Here is a 21,354-nt window from a genome sequence, read left to right on the forward strand (position 1 = left end):
TTATATCAATACCAAGTACATCTTTTGGGCTAGACATTTATTAATTGCATGTTATTTGATTTTGTATTTAAGGTAATTTAATTAGTTTTTAAGGTAAATATTATTTAATAACACAATTACACACATATCTACCTGTCTGTCTGTCTGTCTGTCTGTCTGTCTGTCTTCACATCCTTAACATTTTAAAAATTATTATTAATCTGCTGATGTTCCATTTATTCTCTCAGTATATATGATGATGATACATTTAAAAACTAATTGAAGACTTACAACAATTAAATAAAACAAATTTTGTATAATATTTTTTAACCTAAATAGGATATATGCACAGCTAGTGTTTCTTTCCATACTGACGCACTTCCGGTGAACGGTTAATGAGACCTTTTTCAATTTTTTACAGTTCCTTTTACAGCATCGATGTTGTAATGTAAATGAAATATAATTGGTTAAATAGACTTTGGCGAGATGAAAACGAGACGAAAAACCATTTACATGCACGCACTGGTCAGGATCAGCAGCCTAGCACTGAAACTTCATTAAAAATACTGGGGTAAAATAAATGGTAATATTTAAAAGACATGGCGAGCGAAAATGTAATTTAATGCAGTGCTTCTTGTACATTCTGTGACCCACTTTGTATCGTATATAAATCAGGCAGTGAAGATCGTTGATCTTTAAAGAAAACTATCCTTAAATGCTCTGATTTTTTAACGGCATTCAGTTCACCGGAAGCATTTGACCCATGTTACTGAAAAATTAAAAGTCCTTCTGCATATACCCTATTATAAAAATCTAAAATGACTTTTATAAATGATTAATAATTAAACAATATGCACTTTTGAACAAATAATGGATTATTAAATACTAAATTAATTAACATTATTCTATTTAATATTAAACAAATAATTACTTTATTATTAATATTTAAGAACTGAATGATTTTCGAATCTGAATAAGAATGAGATTTATTTTTGTATATTTATGTTGAAGCATTACCTGCAATGGAGAGCACTGCATCAAAACAGGCGTCTCTGTAGGGCAGACGCAGGCCATCACAAATCTGTACCTCGTGCCCTTTATTCCACGCAGACTCCACCAGCGGACGGCACACGTCACAGCCCAGCTTGAAGATCTCCTCATTAATGTGCAGATATTTGCCATTGCCACATCCTGGAAAAACAAAAAATCAGTCGAAGTAAAAATAGTAAAATTAAAAGTATTGAGTCAATAATATAAAAATTTCAATTTGACCACATTAATATTTAAAAGAAATCGTTGCAATTCCTTTCAGACAATGGTAAGTGGTGTCGACAAAGTCTCATATAGTATAATAACAGGTTTTTATTTAATAGCAAGTCTTTTCAAACAACAGAATAAGAACTAAATGGGTTTCATTTAGAGCTGCACAATAATAGATTTTTTTTAATGGAAATCGTGCTTAGATCAAAATTCTAAACAGAAACTAAAACGCACTCTGCAGATGAAAGCAGAAGACATTTAACAAGCAAAAGTGTGACTGAGGTTTAATCAGAATTTATTATCAGCAGCAATTTCTACATTTATGGCGAATTCAACAGATTTGTAAAATACATAAGTAAATATGTCATATGTATCTACATTCATTTTAAAATGTTGTCTTAAACAATCAGCATACAAAAATATACTCATGCAAGCCCATCTTACATTCAGTTTGCTATGAGATAAAGATGCGCAAAGGCTGCATTTACACTGCACTGTTCAAGAGACTCAATTCCGATTTTTTTCTCCCATGTGGCACAGATTGGATATGGCCCATGTACGTGTAAGCAGGAACAAATCACATGGATTCCGATTTACTCAAATCAGATTCAGGCCTCATACACAAGGACCTAAACAGCTATTTTATTGTCATGTAGCACAGGTACTTAAGCATGTTAACCAGAGCGAGAGAGCGCAATGTCCGCCACGTAACCAATATAAACTAATAAAAAACTAGTGCATACATCACGTGCATAAATCACTCAATGGACATTGCATTAAGATGCATAAAGGTTTTAAAAAGCCTATATATCAAAAGGCGGACAAATGGACACTAAACTGAGCTAAACTTAAACTCTGAAAATTGATCTGACACCTTTCAGTATACCATGATCTTTTATGTGAAGCTGCTTTGACACAATCTAAATTGTATAAGCGCTACACAAATAAAGGTGAATTGAATTGAACAAATGACAACCTTGATGTTATAATCTATAGTAAAACAGCTTGTCAAAAGCCACAAACAGATTACATACGGCAATAAAGAAAAGAGCACTCTTTATTTGTCAGCTGTTGGTCAGCGCCCACTCTTTTTTTTCCTGGTCAGTGCCCCTTTGCCGTGTGCTGTATAAATGCAGACGATCAGATATGAGTCACTTTTACAAGATGATGTAAGCAGGTCATCAAAAAAATGGGATACAGTCACAAAATTGGAATTGACCATCAAGATCTGCAGTGTAAATGCAGCTTAAAGAAAGCCCTGCTCCTTACTCAATATTACGTTTCAGTTTGAAGTACATCAACATACTGAAATGAGAATCTCAGAAACTTCCAGTTCACACAGACTAAAGCAGGTCGCACACCAGAAGCGCCGCGCAGCGCCATGTATTTTAGAATTCTAAACATAGGTTTCTATCAGGATACACACACCGGTGCCGCAAGTCGGCGGCTGTCGGCGGCGCCCGGCGACGGCTCAGGACGCAGTTAATTTTTCAGCTGCGCCACAGACTGCCATCTGATTAGTTTCATGTTAAATATCATTCGAATGTGCGCGTCTGGTGTGTGATACTTTAAACTGTCATGTACGCACCGTGTTGCGGCGCCGAGCGGCGCTTCTGGTGTGCGACCTGCTTTAGAGTGCACTCACACTATGCTATCTGAACCATGTCCACGTGTGTTTCCAGGGTTCGTTTGAGAAGTGCGAGTGCTCCGAATTGGGCCCAGGCTTGGTTCGTTTTGTGGGCCTGACCTGGTTGGAAGAGGTATGCTAGAGCACGGTCCGGTTGGGCTTTGGCGTGGCACGCTTGTTGTGCGATGCAAAGCACACCTGAGGCCAAAACTGAATATACGGCATCACTTTTAAGGGGCTGTTTCTTATGGATTTATTAATCATTCTTGCTTTTCAATGAATGCAAACTGTCGTTGTTTATTAATGACACAAACCCCTCGCTGCACCTTCAGCAAACCTCTTAATGCCTGCAGAATGACGACTTTTATGCTAATTTATGAGTGCCAAAAGTGCTGGAAATGTTCGGCAAAATATCTGACTGCCTGTCACTGCATCCCAAACTACTAAAACAATATAACAAAAAAAATCTTCACAGTGTGGAGCGAGAGCGCTTCTCTATTTGTTAAACAAAACAGACGCATTATCGATGATGTAAGTGTGCTCAGGTTCGGAAGGCAAAATACATTGCAAGTGCAGGCCATCAGGGGAGAGGAGAGGGGGGACAATCACGCTTCGGCATGGTTCAAGACAACTGTACCTAGTGAGTACGCCCTTAATGTTTATTTAAAGAGAATAACAATGCATCTCTTGGAGATGCAAACTGTAGATTTTATTATACATAGATTATATGATATACATACAAATGTAAAATATGTATGTCTTATGCGTATATATGCACGCTTGTATATAAGCTTTGACTGAAATACGTTCAAAACTTATGGTCCTAGTGTTGTCACGATACTGTAATTCGATATCAATCCGTACTGAAATCTTAAAAACGTCTATTTCCCGCTAACGTTTGAGCGCTGTTGAGCACGTTCTAAAACAGCGCTGATTTGCCGTTGTGATCACATGCTCAGCAGAAATGACTGTGATTGGCCGTGAAGGTTTACTGAATGTGACTACAGATACAGAGACACTGGAGCATTTTAAAGCCGTGAAGATCAGCAGGTCTGTCTATGATGCGACACACGAGTGATCCGCTGATGAAGACCAATCTTCATGGCTTTAAAATGCTCCAAAGTCCCTTTATCTGTGGTTACACTCCGTAAACCGCGGTGAGTTTGGTGAACTGATGACCTTCATGGCCAATCACAGTCATTTCTGTTGAGCACATGAAATTAGCGGTGTTAAAGACCGCACTCAACAGGGCTCACATGTTAGCAGGAAATGGACGTTTTTCAAATTTCAGTAACGATTGCTTTTGAATTCCAATATCGTGACAACACTAGGTCAAACTCTGAATCAGAATTTTGAATGAATTGAACTGAATATAAGATGTTTACTATTGCTCGTTGTAAATGTCAGAATTGGTTTTAGATTTTAAAAGTAAGACTTAGAAAGATCTAGAACCAGAATATATTTTAGGATGTTTGTAATAATTTTTATTAATACAATGTTAGATTTTTGGCTACACATTTATTTATTGTATATATTTGGATTTTTTTTTTATGACAAATACAAATTTAATAACTAAATTACACACATGCACATACTGTTTCCATCCATCTATCTATCTATCTATCTATCTATCTATCTATCTATCTATCTATCTATCTATCTATCTATCTATCTATCTATCTATCTATCTATCTATCTATCTATCTATCTATCTATCTATTTATCTATCTATCTATCTATCTAATAATAATAATAATATGAATCTGCTGGTATTACAATATTATTTAGTTTTAGTATATATGATACAACTAAAAATAGATTTAAAACAATTAAATGTATAATTATATAATATTATGTAAATTATATAACTTAAAATCTCTTTTATAAATTAATAATAATTAAACAATATGTAGTATTGAATATGTAAAGACTTATTAAATACTAAACTAATTTACATTAGTTCGCCTCTATGGATGCGCCGGCACTGGGTGTGCTCCATAACAGTAACAACATTTGTGTTTAAGAGATAGAAAGCTGATTTACACATGTAAAGCTTGCAGTTTGTCACTTCCGTCTAAATGGATAAATGTTTTTTTTTTTTTTACATCATCTCATACATCAGTTTCTCATTAAATCTTGACCAATCAAATAGTCTTTAGTATCTGACATGTCCCGCCCCTTCAAGACGCTTCACATTTGCTTTTTTTTTTTTTTTTTGATGTATTTGAGCTCAACCACTCTCACTGGCAGAGCTGTGGTAAAACATCTAAATTAGCTTTTAAAAATTTCACCACCAATTGGTATCAAATTTCAGTATCGTGACGACACTAGGTCAAACTCTACATGTTGACAATCATTTTTCATGGGTTTCATTTAAAGACTTTTTTTTCTGACCTTCAGTCTCCACCTACAGGCACAACAATAAAATTGACACAATCTTGACTCAAAATGTCAAGTGACTTCCAAAAGATGATTCACTGAGACTTAATTGCTACCATAGACTTCAGTGTTTATACCAATGACATTTAAATAACAAAGACAGCAATCCTCTGCTGATAGATGTTATATAGCTCTAGTTTCTTTTCAATAGAAAAAAAATGCAACCTTCATTTAAAAGCATAACAAGCTACACAAGTAAAAGTGTGATTGTAACATTAAAAAAGCACACTGATCCTAATCCTTTAGAGTTAATCCTCATTAGAGATAAAACGTGAAGCCTTACCGATGTCAGCCACGATGCTGCCGGGCTCTTGCTCAAGCAGGAACTGTTTGACCTTGGGCCAAGCTTTGTAGCGGCTGTCGTTGAAGTAGGGTGCGATCCTCTCGTACACGCTGTGAACATGCTCTCTCTCCAGCTGGCTGGCAGCCTCGTCCATGCTGCTCTCTATTAAAGCCCACAGAGCATCTTCAGCACTTCTCCAGACAGAGACAGAGAGAGAGGAACAGAGAGGGAGGAGGCCAGACACCAAATCAGACACTCGGAGCTTAATGCCTTCGTTCCACAGCCATTTATAACAACCACAACAACAAAAATGAATGCAGTATGCCCCTTCGATTGGTTGTTTCTAAATGGCAATGTGAGCTTGAAAAATATAGCTTAGTGAATATCATGAAAATTGTCAGGGACATGTCGCATTTCACCTTGAAAACTGAAAGGGTGTCAAAAAACAAGCCTATTTTTAGAGCATTAAAAATTGTTTGCTTTATGACAATTATCGATCAAAAACAATTTTAAAATGTACATAAAGCAGTGTGATTCTAATTTGTATAGGATTTAAATAAAAACATAAATAATAAATAAATATATATATTGAATATATTTATAATACTGAATAAATTAATTGAATGAATAAATAATGAATACATTTATAATATTGAATATATAATAAATAAATACTTGAATAAATTAATTAAATGAATAAATAATGAATGAATAAATAATGACTACATTAATATTGAACATATAATGAATGAATTAGTTAATTAAAAGAGCAAATAATGAATAAACGAAATAATAAACACTTCATAATAATAATAAATATATAATGAATATATAAATTAATCAAATGAATAAAAATAATTACGAGAAAACATTTCTAATAATGAATATATAATGAAAAAATGATATAATATAATATTATATATGATATACAAGTATATATAATGATGAATATATAATAAATAAATAAATAATTAAATTAATAAATAATGAGTTTGTTTATAATAATAAATATATAATGAATAAATTATTTAATAAATTTTAATAATGAAAAAATAATCAATTAATGAATTAAATTAATAAATAAGAATATGATTATAATAATTAATATATAATGAATAAAATAATGAATAATTAATACATTTATAATAAAGAATGTATAGTGAATAAATTAATCAAATGAACAATAATAAATAATGAATACAATTATAATAATAAATGTGTATTGACAAAATAAATTTATCAAATGAACAAAAAAATAAATAAATGCATAATACATATATAATGAAAATATTAAATTAATAAATGATAAATACATTTATAATAATGAATATTTTTGATGAAAAAAAAATTAAACTGAACAAATAAATAATAAATGCATTTCATCACCATGGATCTAATCCTTGCAGATCGCTATAGAAGTGTCCAGAAAATATCTAGTAAAATATTATTTACTGTCATCATGGCAAAGATAAAATAAATCAGTTATTAGAAATGGGTTATTAAAACTATTATGTTAAGAAATGTGTTAAAAAAATCTTCTCTCCATTAAACAGAAATTGGGGAAAAAATAAACAAGCGGTCTAATAATTAAGGGACACTAATAATTCTGACTTCAACTGTATATATATAGTTGTTCTGTATATACGGATGGACGGACGGACAGACAGACAGTTCAATGATGGTTCACTTGCATTTTAATAACACATAAAAAATTACTAATTTGTCATTTAAATTAAAAAAAGTTTTAATAAAATAAAGTGTCTAATCAATGAAATGAACTAAACAGGAATATATTCAAAATGCGGACAAAACCTTGATTAGGATTTTTTCAAGAGTGTGAAATCAGCTGAAGCTGAAGTGTCTCTGATTAATTCTTTGTTCTCCTACATTCAAGATACAAGTGTTTAGTAAAGTGTTGCTCTTCACAGACAGATCTGCCTGTCGTCTCCTCACAGCAGCACATCAGTTACCAGCTGTCCAGAACAACAGCAACATAATTCACCATCAACACATGGCTGTTTATCATTTCCCACCTCCATACACACACACACACACACACACACACACACACACACGTTACATCTCCCTCAACAAGCACGACTCAAACAGAGCTTTGAAGCAGAAACAGTCGGAGATTTCCAGGCTTTTATCATTGAAAACTGCAGTCTGCATAGCATAATTGAAATGCAAAGTGGATGGCGCTTTTCCCACATCTGATCTGCTTTCAAAGCCTTGCCCGTCATATACAGTTAAAGTCAAAATTATTGACCAAATATTTTCCAAATGATGTTTAAGAGGGCAAGAAGTTTTTCACAGAATTTCCAATAATATATTTTTTGAGAAAGTCTTATTTCTTTTATTTCAGCTAAAATGAAAGAAGTTTTACATTTTTTAAACCATTTTAAAAGTCAATATTATTAGCCCCTGAAAAAGATTTTTATTTTCTAAAACTATGTAAAGACACATTTATTTGGGTGAGCGGAGGGCCATATGAATCTGTCTTCAAAAACAGGTGATGTGTTAAGGCAAGTGCTCATAAAAGAGCATGAAAAAAGACTTGGGGATACAATGCAGAAGCATCTGTGTAAATACAGCCAGAAAAGCATGAAATGTATAAAACATACAGTATGTTGAAACTCGTATATCTTTGAAAAAAGACACAGTAAAAATACATAACCTGGTTAACTATGTTTCTTTAATGGCAAATAACCGTAAACTGACTTTCCCAGAATTCCCTGCATGGCACATCACTTTTTATGCTTTTTGTTGACATTAATATGGAATTTTTTTTCCCCAACAGTTATGTACATTAGAGATTAAGGTTACATTTTATTTTTATAAATAATGTTTATTTCATAACTTTAATTTTATGCGTGTTACCATACTGGTGTTTAGTAGCTGTGTGAATGACACTGAGCACCTTCTATAGCCTGATACACTTTTCTGCTTGTGGGAAAAGTTGTCTGTGATGACCATTGGTTCATTATGTAACTTTCTCATCAACACCTGCATATGGCTGTGTTAATGTAACAAAAGATGTGTAGATGTTGGTAATTCAAAATAAAGACATATTACATCTATAAATAAATGAAATACGGTAGTTTACTGTAAAATTTTGTACCCTATTTTTAACGGTAAAACACTGGCAACCACAGCTGCTGTTTTATTTTTTGTCGTAAAGTTTGCGAATGAATTTTTTTCAGTGTCCAATTATGAATCAGGCCCAGCCCTAACCAATTTGGCACCCTAGGCAAGATTTCAGGTGGCGCCCCGTCACATCGCATAAATTCCACTGCTAGTGTATAGTCATAAGAAACTAAATAGCTTTTTGATCGACTACTACAAGCTGGGAAAACGTCAGATAAATATGCCAATACAATTAACATTATTGCTGAATAGATCTAATATTTACACATTTGCTTGAGCAAGGAATGATGGGGGTAGTTACATTACTATTACTATTTTCAATAACATCTTTGGCCTTCCATAACATTAGCTGACGTTAAAACCAACAGATAGCACTATAGCTATTTATTGATTAGCAATCTTTCAACGTTATAAAAAATATGGGACAGCAAATAGCTTCAAATGATAGAATACATAGCAAACATTAGAAAATATTAACAATAAAATAAAAGGTTTAGCCTATTAAAATCAATGGCCTGTACAGAAAATAAAGCTATAAAATCTATTTCACTTTTAATTGCATTTGCATATTGATTAGTTACTGTAGTAATTTAGTGAAGAGCAGCAAATTAATCTGATTTGATAACAGAGGTGATAATGTAAGAATGCACAGATCTATAATGAAGCATTCGACTACTTTAGTAACTGTTTGTGCTCTTTAAGAAAAAAATTAGTTGTGTTTAAAATAAAACACGCAAGACGGAGCAAAAAACAAACCCAAAAAAAAAAACGAAAAAAGAAGCACTTTTCCAACGGTCCGCTCAGCGCGAGCTCTCCCGGCTAAACGTAGATTGCAAGGGCTCAAATGGAGCAGTGGTCGTAATGTTGAGCGAAAAAAAAAAGAGAAAAAGACAGCTGCGAAACATGACCAGCTTTGTCTTTTTGTAGGAAACACTCTTAAATCTTTTTAGGGTAAGAGGTTTTTGAGTTACTGCCAACTGTAACTGAATGTGTCAGGAATATCGAAAACAAAACAAACTTAACCGTGCTCATTTCTTGCGCCCCCCGGATGTACAGTGCCCTTAGCATTTGCCTATACTGCCTATGCCACGGGCCGGCCATGTTATGAATACATTAGATCTGTGCATTGTAAGAGCCAAATAAGAAAAGAGGGCTTAAAATAGGGATCAAAAAGGAGTATGAGCTTGGAGAAGCCTGTTGAACCAGATATCAGTTGTGAAAATACAAAGTATAGCAAATTTAAGGGATAGGAGATTGTCCTGAGGAGAGACTGGAGATGGGTCTGCTTCAAGACTTTATTGTCTACAGAATTATTGGAATATCAATATGAAAACCACGACAACCCTTTAAGCAAATTTTTTTTGGATTGTCTACTGAACAAATCACTGTTATACAATGACTTGCCTAATTGACCTAGTTACGTCTTTAAATGTCACTTTAAGCTGAATACTAGTATTTTGAAAAATATCAAGTAAAATATTATTTACTGTCAACATGGTAAAAGAAATCTGTTAATAGAAATAAGTTATTTAGACTATTATGTATAGAAACGTTTTGAAAAAAAATCTATCTATTAAATAAAAATTGGGGGGAAAAAATATAGAGGAGGGCTAATAGTACTCTTGGAACTAAACTCAATTTTCTGATTTTCGTTTATTTCGTTTGCTGTTAAGTAGGTGACTTACAGTATGGCACGTCATAATTTTTCCCAGTATGCGATCCTGCATAACATCCATGTTGATCCTGGAACATCACTTTTGTTTGAAAATGTAATCCATACCTATTCTCTACCCCTAAACCCAACTACACCTGTAAATTGTCAAAATCAGATGGGAATAATAGTTTGATAACAATAGAAGTGCATAAATCAAATCGTAAGCCTAAACTTAACATAAACAGTAATAGTATCCCTTCATTCTGATTGGCTAAGTGGAATGTTGTTCCAGGATCAACATAGATGTCAGGGCCGGCTCACACTGCAATTGTTTTTTTTAAATCCTAAACAATTGCATCATGTCAGACTGCACAAACTCGGCTCCCATGTCACACTGTAAGATTTCAGCTGTCATATTGTCAGACTGAACGACAATGAAGATGAGCGAAATAGGCATGGAACGAAAACCGCTTTCAATGTATACCGCGGTTTGGAAAAGTCAAGGTTTTAAAACAGTCCAAATTTTCTGCAATACCGTTCCTAGGGTATGTGTACGATTTTTTATTTATTTATTTATTTTAGTTTTTAGGACAACAGCATTTCCAACAGAAAAAGAGATCCAAAGATGCCATTTTAAATTGTAAAAAAAATCTGTGTTTTTGAAACTAATGTAGACAGCAGACGTCAATAATTCATTTAGCCTGACATGTTTACTGTTCCAAAATATTTTAAATGTTTCTCAAAATAAATGTTTCTTTTCCTTTTAAAGACCGTATATTTTAAGTTTTTTTACCCAGACATTTAAGAAGAATATATTATATTTATTATATATTAAAACAGTTTTCACATTTTCCCATGGTCATTTGAATAGTTGCTTTGATTGAGTCATCAGATTGGGTGCTTCCTATTGGTTCTTGGATTAACGTTCGTCGCAGCTGTTGTCACACTGCAGGAAAGTGTCTAAGATCTTTGGACGGCTGTCTGTGAATATGTCAAGCTAACGATTAAAGATCACCGGTTGTAGCCTAGGATTTCAGGAATCTTTTAGGATTTCTCAAATTTGTCTCGCATGACAAAATTGTGGCTGAAATCTCACAGTTTGAGCAGGGTTTTAATCCAGGAACGTGTCCTACTTGGTGAAATCAGGTTGGCGTGACTTATGATATCAGTCCAATGTAAATAAAAAGCATTTAGCTGAAAAACAAAACTGATTGCCTTTGAGCTGCTTGAGTTGGTTGCGAGTTGAGAAGTGAAGTCGTGGATCGATAAGAGAACATTTCCAAGCAAATCCACATTCGATGCTGATCTGCTCAAACGACAAAGCGGAGTCAATAATCTTGTGGTCTGGCTGGAAAAATCAATCAAACCTTTATGTTGGTCAGCGGAAGGGTTGAGGCACGAATGCTTTTATCCTCTTTACTGCACAAATGACCAGAAATCCACAAAGGGTGTCTTTTTTTGGGAGGGGGTGGGGGGTTTTATAACAAAGCTATTGTGAATAAGCAATTGACCTTTTGGGATATTTAAATGAAAAGAAGATTATCTTGTTATTTTGTAACGCCTCAACGGTTTGCTCTGTTATGAAACAAAAAGCAGAAAGGCTCATCAGCTGAATCACATGCTGCCCTGAAGGGAAAAATCCACAGCTGAAATCACAGATGAGCCGTAAGAGAAAAACACAAAAGCATGTGGGACGGTCATACTGTATGTGTTCCACTTGACAGCAGGCGTTTGATTCGCTGGTCAAAAATGAAAAGATTAAAACCGAAGCGCAATTTAAATATAAAGCTGCCAAGAAAGAAAATAGTTATTTTCGGTAGAATCTTTACCACTGAACCTCTGACATAAGTAAATTTTAAAGGGATGGTTCACCCAAAACTAAAAATGATTTCACTATTTACTCACTCTAAAGAGGTTCTAAGCATGCAATTCTTTTTTTCTGTAAAACACAAAATATGCACTAACCAGCCACTTTATTAGGTACACCTTACTAGCACCGGACCCCCTTTTGCCTTCAGAACTGCCTTAATCCTTCATGGCATATATTCCACAAGGTACTGGAATTATTCCTCAGAGATTTTGCTCCATATTGACATAATAGCATCATGCAGTTGCTGCAGATTTGTCGGCTGCACATCCATGATGTGAATCTCCAGTTCCACCACATCCTAAAAGTGCTCTATTGGATTGAGATCTGGTGACTGTTGAGGCCATTTGAGTACAGTGAACTCATTGTCATGTTCAAGAAACCAGTTTGAGATGATTTGTGCTTTATGACATGGTGCGTTATCCTGCTGGAAATAGCCACCAGAAGATGAGTACACTGTGGTCATAAACCAATGGACATGGTCAGCAACAATACTCAGGTAGGCTGTGGTGTTGACACGATGCTCAATTGGTAGTAATGAACCCAAAATGTGCCAAGAAAATATACCCAAACCATTACACCACCACCACCAGCCTGAACTGTTGATATAAGGCAAGTTGGATCCATGCTTTCATGTTGTTGATGCCAAATTCTGACCCGACCATCCGAAAGTTGCAGCAGAAATCAAGACTCAGAGCGACAACGTTTTTCTAATCTTCTATTGTCCAATTTTGGTGAGCCTGTGCAAATTGTAACCTCAATTTCCTGTTCTTAGCTGACGGGAGTGGCACACGGTGTGGTCTTCTGCTGCTGTAGCCCATCTGCCTCAAGGTTCGACGTATCATGCATTCAGAGATGCTGTTCTGCATACCTCGTTTGTAACTAGTGCTTATTTAGTGTACTGTTGCATTTCTATCAGCTCAATCCAGTCTGGCCATTTTCCTCTGACCTCTGGCATCAACAAGGCATTTGTGTCTACAGAACTGCCGCTCACTGGATATTTATTTTTTTTGGACCTTTATCTGTAAACCATAGAGATGGTTGTACGTGAAAATCACAGTAGATCAGCAGTTTATAAAATACACCAACAACCATGCCATGTTCAAAGTCACTTAAATCACCTTTCTCCCCATTCGGATGCTCGGTTTAAACTGCAGACATGGTCGTGTTGACCATGTCTACATGCCTAAATTCATGGAGTTGCTGCCATGTGATTGGCTGATTAGAAATGTGTGTTAAAGAGCAGTTGGACAGGTGTAGCTTATAAAAGTGGACGGTGAGTGCATTTTGAATAATTGTAGTTACCTGTAATCATTGACTTTCATATTTGAACAAACAAATACTATGGATGTTGATGGTTAAACAATTCCATGCAAAATGTCAAACTTGACATAAAAAAGAAATTCAACAAAACAGTGACACCCTTTCTCAGTTGTTTGTGTAGACTTGTATTTTATAATACTTTTTATAACAGATCTAACAGTTGACCAGAATGTAGGAACAGACACAAAATATATTTTTTTAAACAAATAAAAAGAAAAAGTTTTATTCAAATGTTTAACTTAGTAGAATAAATTGGCAAAATAGAAGACTTCGTTTCATGATAATTGAAGCTGAATGTAAGATTCAGGAGGCAGAGATAAGAGGTATAATAGGAGTAGGCATGGGATGATGACCGCTTTCGAGGTATACCGCGGTTTGGAAAAGTGAAGGTTTAAAAACCACAAAAAAATTTTATTATACCATTCCTATGGTATATGTAAGATTTTTCTTTAATGTTCTTTAGGACAATAGTATCTTCAGCAGAAAAGATTTTCAAAAATGCATTTTTAATTGTTTGCCGGCAGCTAGCTCTCTGCAACTCTCACATGGTCCCACTGAAGCTAAGCAGGGCTGCGCCTGGTCAGTACCTGGATGGGACACCACATGGGAAAGCTAGGTTGCTGCCGGAAGTGGTGTTAGTGAGGCCAGCAGGGGGCACTTAACCTGTGGTCTGTGTGGGTCCTAATGCTCCAGTATAGTGACGGGGACTCTACTGCTCTTCGGATGAGTCATTAAACCGAGGTCTCGACTCTTTGTGGTCATTAAAAAAATCCCAGGATGTCCTTCGAAAAAGAGTAGGGGTTTAACCCCGGCATCCTGGCCAAATCTGCCCACTGGCCTCTGTCCGTCAAGGCCTCCTAACCCTCCCCATATCATAATTGGCATATCATCACTCTGTCTCCTCTCCACCAATCAGCTGGTGAGTGGTGTGCAGTCTGGCGCAAAACGGCTGCTGTTGTGCTGTCTAGGTGGATGCTGCACACTGGTGGTGGATGAGGAAATTCCACCCCATCGTGTAAAGCGCTTTGAGTGCCCAAAAAAGCACTATTAAAATGTAAGGAATTATTATTATTATTAATAATAAAATCTGGGTTTTTGAAACTAACGAAGACAGCAGAGGTCAATGATTCATTGGAATTCATAGTCTAACATGTTTACTACTCCAGTCCAAAATATTTTAAATGTTTCTCAAAATAAAATATATTGGCTGCGTCCGAAACAGCCTACTACTCAGTAGGAACTACATTTGAATTTACTACTTGACTGTTAGAAAACTACCTTATATACAGAATGAATGCGAGTAGTATGAAGAGAGCTCGGATGTACTATGGATGCCAATTTGTAATCATCGCCAGATATACCTGCCTCAGTTGCGTCGCTTTACTCCCATTCATGAATTCTCTTGCATCATGGTTAAACATATTGTTCATTTGATGCGCACTTCAGAATCTCGCCGGAAGTAGTAGGTCATCCGGGTACTTCTTGCATACTGCTTTTCGAATTCTATGAATTTGGACATACTACTCAGCCCGCATGCTGTTTTTAGCGTACTAAATAGTATTAAAATAAAAGATTTCGAACGCAGCCATTGTGTTCAAAGTGGAAAAAGTTCTTGACTTATTTTAGAGTAGTAATCACAATACCGTGAAATCGTGGTAATTTTATCCAAGGTTATCATACCGTCAGAATATTATACTGGCCCATGCCTATATCAGAGTCTTTCAGATAACATTTATAAGACAAAATGTCCCTGAATACACATACAAACATTCATTTTAAATTCATTCATTAGACTTTGAAAAATAACAATAAGTTAATCTTGAAGACAAAAAGTATTCGTGACAAAAAGTATTCATGACAATTCACTTTAGGATTTTAGGCTTTTGTTGTTTAGGCTTTTTGTACTCATACGCAATATCACTTTTTTTGCACAAATAATAAGAGACCCCAAAACAGACAACCGATCCTGGCCAGTAAATACAAAACCAAGAAACCATCAAGATCAACCACATAGGGAAAATATTGTTACCACTGACACCCTGACATCGTGGCAATGTGAGCAATGCTTGCCAAACATATTTTCTACAGAAAACTGCTTAAATCTTCAGCTGTAATGATCATTCATTTGTGGTCACCAAGAAGCCCTTTTGGAAATGAAACACAATAATAAATAACTGCAACTCTCTCTCCACAGTCAAATATCTGCACCGTAATTGTTTTCAGAGCAGTCGTTTTAGACTTGCGCTGGCTCTCTGGCCTTGACAGACTTGTCAACAAGCAGGCAATATATAAAGGTCGCCAGCACAAGCACAGCATCAAATAAAGAGAGAGCGGACAACCACCTGAAATGTCACCTAACTGAAAGATGTCAACTGGTGTCGCTCCGAAACACCTTCAGAAAATATCAAACCTCTCTCAAAGAAAAGTCATTTCTGCAGGGTTCCCACAGGTCATGGAATTTCTGGACTATCTTAGAATCGATTATGGAGCCAGATTGGACAGATTGGAAAATAATGTTTACAAAATAAAATTCATACCTGCCCAGCACAACTTACATTTACGAAATCCAGCTTGTAAATTCAAAACACACTTCAGAAATACAAAACACAATTTGTGATTTCACAACTAAAAAGCATAAATATTTGCCCAAATGAATTGGATTTGTGTATTTATGATTGGTGTTATAAATTTATGAATTTTATTTGTGTATTTATGAGTTTACCCAATTCACTTATAGCGCATGTTTTAGGGCTGTGGGGGAAACCGGAGCACCCGGAGGAAACCCATGCGAACACAGGAAGAACATGCAAACTCCACACAGAAATGCCAACTGACCCAGTCAGGACTCGAACCAGCGACCTTCTTGCTGTGAGATGACAGTGCTAACCACTGAGCCCTGATGCCGGTCTATAGTCTTCACTGTATTAATAATTCAGTAAAATTATTCTTCATTAAAAAGTCACAAATGTTGTACGTTAATGTGCCCGAATGCTTTACGGTCTCTAAAAACGCCTTTAAAACACAAACAAATGAAAAAAGTTTGACTCTGTTATAGTTTGAAATGACGCCTCAAATCTCATGTAATCTCAAATGTTGATCAACTATAATGCTAACTCAACATTGCACATTCTGCGATGTTACTAGGGCTAAACAATATATCGACTGAACATCAATATCACAATGTGTGTATTGGCAATAGCCACATTGCAGGGTTATATGATTTATTCAAGAGTAAAACATGAATATATTATAATATATTGTTATTTAAGTATTTATACAACGACGCCCATGTTATTTTACATTAAATTGTTCAAATTTTGTACTTGAATACTGTTAGACTCCCCAGAAATCCATAAGTCATTGTTTAATTATTTTTGCTAGTAATTTATTATAATTTAAACAGATGCACTGCATAGAAAAAGACTTGGTCATCCCAGTCAATCCAAATGGATGAAATCTTTCCAAATAGAGCTATACAAGTAACTTGGTGAAATTATATTTATATTGCAATGTATATCATGGTCGAACAAAATATCGCAATGGTAGATTTTTTCCAATATCGTGCTGCCCTAGATGTGACTATTGAGGACACATTGCGATAACAATGCTGAAACAATACAATTGCGCAGCTCTAACGTGCTTTTTATCAGTGTTAAATGCAACCAATGTAAGTTTGAATACTATTTTACGTGACATACTACTGAAAAGCAGCAGCAGATAGTTCACCTAGGACACCGATTTAAAATGAAAGTCAGAACTGTGACAGTGCAAACCAACAACATCAATCACTTACAGTGCATCAGTAAAGTATTCATAGGGCCTCACTTTTTCCACATTTTTTATGTTACAGCCTTATTCCAAAATGTATTAATCCATTTATTACTTCAAAATTCTACACACAATACCCCATAATGACAAAGTTAAAACAAATTTTTTTTAATTGTTGCAAATTAAAAAAAAAAAAAACTGAAAATTTTTTTTTTTAAAAATCACATGTACAGTTGAAGTCAGAATTATTAGCCCCTTGTCTTTTTCTACTTTTTCAAAATATTTCCCAAATATTAATAATAAAATCTAATAAAAAAAATCTGGAAAAAGTCTTATTTGTTTTATTTCGGCTACAATAAAAGCAGTTAAAAAAATAAAATAAAATTAAACATTTTTAAGCTATATTTTTTCTGATAGTCTACAGAACTAACTTCCCTAATTACCCTAAACCGCCTAGTTAACCTAATTATACTAGTTAAGCCTTTAAATGGCACTTTAAGCTGTAAGTGTCTTGAAAAATATCTAGTCAAATATTATGTACAGTCATCATGGCAAAGATAAAATAAATCTGTTATTAGAAATGGGTTATTAAAACTATTAATGTTTAGAGATGGTTTGAAAAAAATCTCTCCGTTAAACAGAAATAGTGTGGAAAAATAAACAGGGGCGCTAATAATTCAGGGCTCTAAATTGAGCTCAGCTACATTTTGTTTCCACTGAACATTCCTGAGATGTTTCAGCAGCTTAACTGGAGTTCACCTGTGGTAAATTCAGTTGATTGGACATGATTTGAAAAGGCATACACCTGTCTATATAAGGTCCCAGGGTTGATAGTGCATGACAAAGCACAAACCAAGCATGAAGACAAAGGAATTGTCTGTAGACCTCAGAGAAAAGATTGTCTCAAGGCACAAGGCTGGGGAAGGTTACAGAAAAAATTCTGCTGCTCTGAAAATTCCAATGAGCACAGTGGCCTCCATCATCCATAAGTAGTAAATGTTTGGAACCACAAATGCAATGTACAGAGACATCCTGAATGAAAACCTGTTTTAGAGTCCTCTTGACCTCAGACTGGGGAGACAATGTGTCAGCAGGACAATGACCCAAAGCACACCACCAAAATATCAATGGAGTGGCTTCACAACAACTCTGTGAATGTCCCTGAGTGGACCAGACAGAGCCCAGACCTAAATACTATTGAACATCTCCGGAAAACTTTCTGAAAATGGCTGGACACCGTCGCTTCGCATCCAACCTGATAGAGCTTAAGAGGTACTGCAAAGAAAAAGGGGCAAAAATTCCCAAAGACAGATGTGTCAAGCTTGTGGCATCATATTCAAAAAGACTTAAGGCTCTAATTGCTGCCAAATGTGCATCAACAAAGTATTGAGCAAAGGCTGTGAATACTTCTATACATGCAACAATTTCAACAAATCTTTTTTTTTTTTTACATTGTCATTATGGGGTTTTGAGTATAGAATTGAGGAAATAAATGAGTTTAATCCATTCTGGAATGAGGCTGTAACATAAAAACTGTGAAAAAAATGTAAGCACTATGAATACTTTCCAGATGCACTGAATGTATTAGTTCGATTAAAAGCCTTTACCTTTTCATTGGAAGGCTAGTATTTAAAAGTGTATGTCGTTTCACATTTCGTACAGACAGACAAATTGCATGTTGCTGGAATCTTGTGTATTGTAAGGACATGATGTTACGGGTCATGGAAATTCAGCGTTCTTTAGTCACTGAAATCAGGGAATTTGATATTTGGCTTAAAGTGGAAACCCTGCTTCTGTGAATTTTTCCTAGCCCTACCATTTAGAGCATTACAGTTCCTCAATCTCCCTTCAGACCCCAGTTTCGGCTCCGTTCCATTGAGAACTCGAGGGTCCCTCATTATGAGACTATTTTCAGATCACAACCACTGACAGAAGGATGGAGAGGAGCGTCAGGCCGTCATCACCTCACATAGCCCAGATTGCATCCGATTGTCCCTTCAATTCATTAAAATGCTCAACTCGACAGGCATTATGTAAGCAGCTGCAAGCGGGATGTAGTGAGAATACTGAACAGCGGCTTCTAAATTTAGAAACGAGCAATACCCGCCAGACCACTATTCTCCTACTGAGAAACAGCGGGTCTGGCTTGGCACTAATGGAAACATGGAAAGAGCGATAAAGAGTTTCATTGTTTAGTAATATATCCGTTGATAGATTTACAAGTGCTTTACTACTGATGCAATAGATTTAACTAATATAGCTCTGTTAAAGCCTTGAGACAAATCTGATGGCGTATTCCTAAGTTGATAGTAGTGTAGTATGCAGCAGTTGTATTGAGTATATGAAATATAATATTCTGTATGTACAGTGAAACCAATAAGTTATTACCAAATGGTAAAACTATAATATGGGAAATTACTTTGGTTATTCTGTTTAATAATGTTAAAACTGATGAACACCAATAATAAAAAAATAGCCAATACTATATTAATAATAATTGTCAATCATTTATGCAATATTTATATAAAGAAATATTTTGTATTAACATTATTTACAATTAAAATAAATTAGATGACATATTAAATGTGTGTGTGTGTATGTATGTGTGTGTGTGTGTGTGTGTGTGTGTGTGTGTGTGTGTGTGTATAATGTCTTTACATTTGCATAATAAATATAACAAGAGCAAAAATGATTAATTAATAAAAAATAACAAATACAGTGTACATCAGTTTATTAATTTGTTGTCACTATATGTTATAGCTGCACATAAGCAACATAAAATAATAATAATATATAATTATAAACAAAATTTTAATAATTCTAATAATTCTGACTTCAACATTATATAATAAATGACATTTTAAAAAGATATTTATATTTTACTCCCCAACAAGTCACACCAATCGATCTAAAGCAATGGCTTTGCAAATAGAGCTATTTAAGTCATCAGGTTGAAATTGTATTTATTTTGGAATAAATATTGCAGAGAAAAAAATATCGTAAGGTAAAAAAAAATTCTATGCAGCTTGAGATAGATAGATAGATAGATAGATAGATAGATAGATAGATAGATAGATAGATAGATAGATAGATAGATAGATAGATAGATAGATAGATGTCATTGAAGTTAGCTCTAATTTATTTTAAATGCTTACAAAATTAGTATTATAATAATATAATAAACAAAGTATACAGATTTTAAATTCATGATTTAAAACATTATCGTTGTTATGAATATGCTGCTGTATCTTGTTCAGCAAACACTACATGAGCAACATTTATGTGCACAGTGTACATTGCATTTGCTATTATCTCAATTAAGTAACAAGAAATACTAATTTTTTTTTACTCATGCATGTTTTTCGCAGCATTGGTACATCATCATGCTGATGAATCTGTGTCTCTGTAAAGTTTCAAACGCCAACAGCAAGAGCTTCTTCAGAGATGTAACCTTCATCAATTTAACATGCATCTGGCGTCAACAGTCTCTTCACGCGCAAACTAACGTTACACAGGACCGTCATTCAGCGTGATGGGGGACAAATCATTGTACATGTACCAGCTGAAAGTTTGAGCCCGCGTTAATGTGCAGCACAGAAATCAGCACCGATTACATCCTCTGAATCAAACCTACCTTTCCTCTTTTCAAGGCTGCAGTCGCGCAGACATCAAACACGACACGTCCTTCTTTCTTCATTTCGCGACATTGTATTACCATGTAGGAGAAAGTCAGCGATAAAACATCGACACCACTCACTAATTGTGTCTGTGTGTGTAACCGGCCGGCTCAGTGTGCACACTGGGGAAGTGCTAATAAATACATGCTCACTACACTCGACCCCTATGTCTGGAGAGATGTTTGATTCGTGAACAAGCGGTTCTTTAAATGATTCGTAAGAACCGAAACGCAAATGATTCGTGCCTGGATAATGTAAAAAAAAATCGTATTTTATTGATGTATATTCCGAGTATACTTGTTTGTGAATTATAATCTAAAGAAAACAATA

At 35.0% G+C, this 21,354-nt stretch overlaps 1 protein-coding gene across 4 annotated transcripts in view; it reads right to left on the reverse strand.

Moving 5' to 3' along the window:
- trmt9b (tRNA methyltransferase 9B) overlaps positions 1-21,136 on the reverse strand; it is a 29,043-nt gene extending 7,907 nt beyond the window's left edge. For 2 of the 4 annotated variants that reach the window (XM_073922757.1, XM_073922756.1), the window contains exons 1-3: positions 20,982-21,136; positions 5,589-5,782; positions 997-1,170 (exon numbers count right to left, since the gene is read on the reverse strand). In XM_073922757.1, the coding sequence (XP_073778858.1) occupies positions 997-1,170; positions 5,589-5,742 (328 nt within the window). In that variant the 5' untranslated portion in view covers positions 5,743-5,782; positions 20,982-21,136. 4 annotated transcript variants of the gene reach the window in all.
- Between the last annotated feature and the right edge of the window lie 218 nt (positions 21,137-21,354).

This window comes from Danio rerio, chromosome 15, assembly GCF_049306965.1.
Source record: "Danio rerio strain Tuebingen ecotype United States chromosome 15, GRCz12tu, whole genome shotgun sequence".
NCBI classification, from domain to species: Eukaryota; Metazoa; Chordata; class Actinopteri; order Cypriniformes; family Danionidae; genus Danio; species Danio rerio.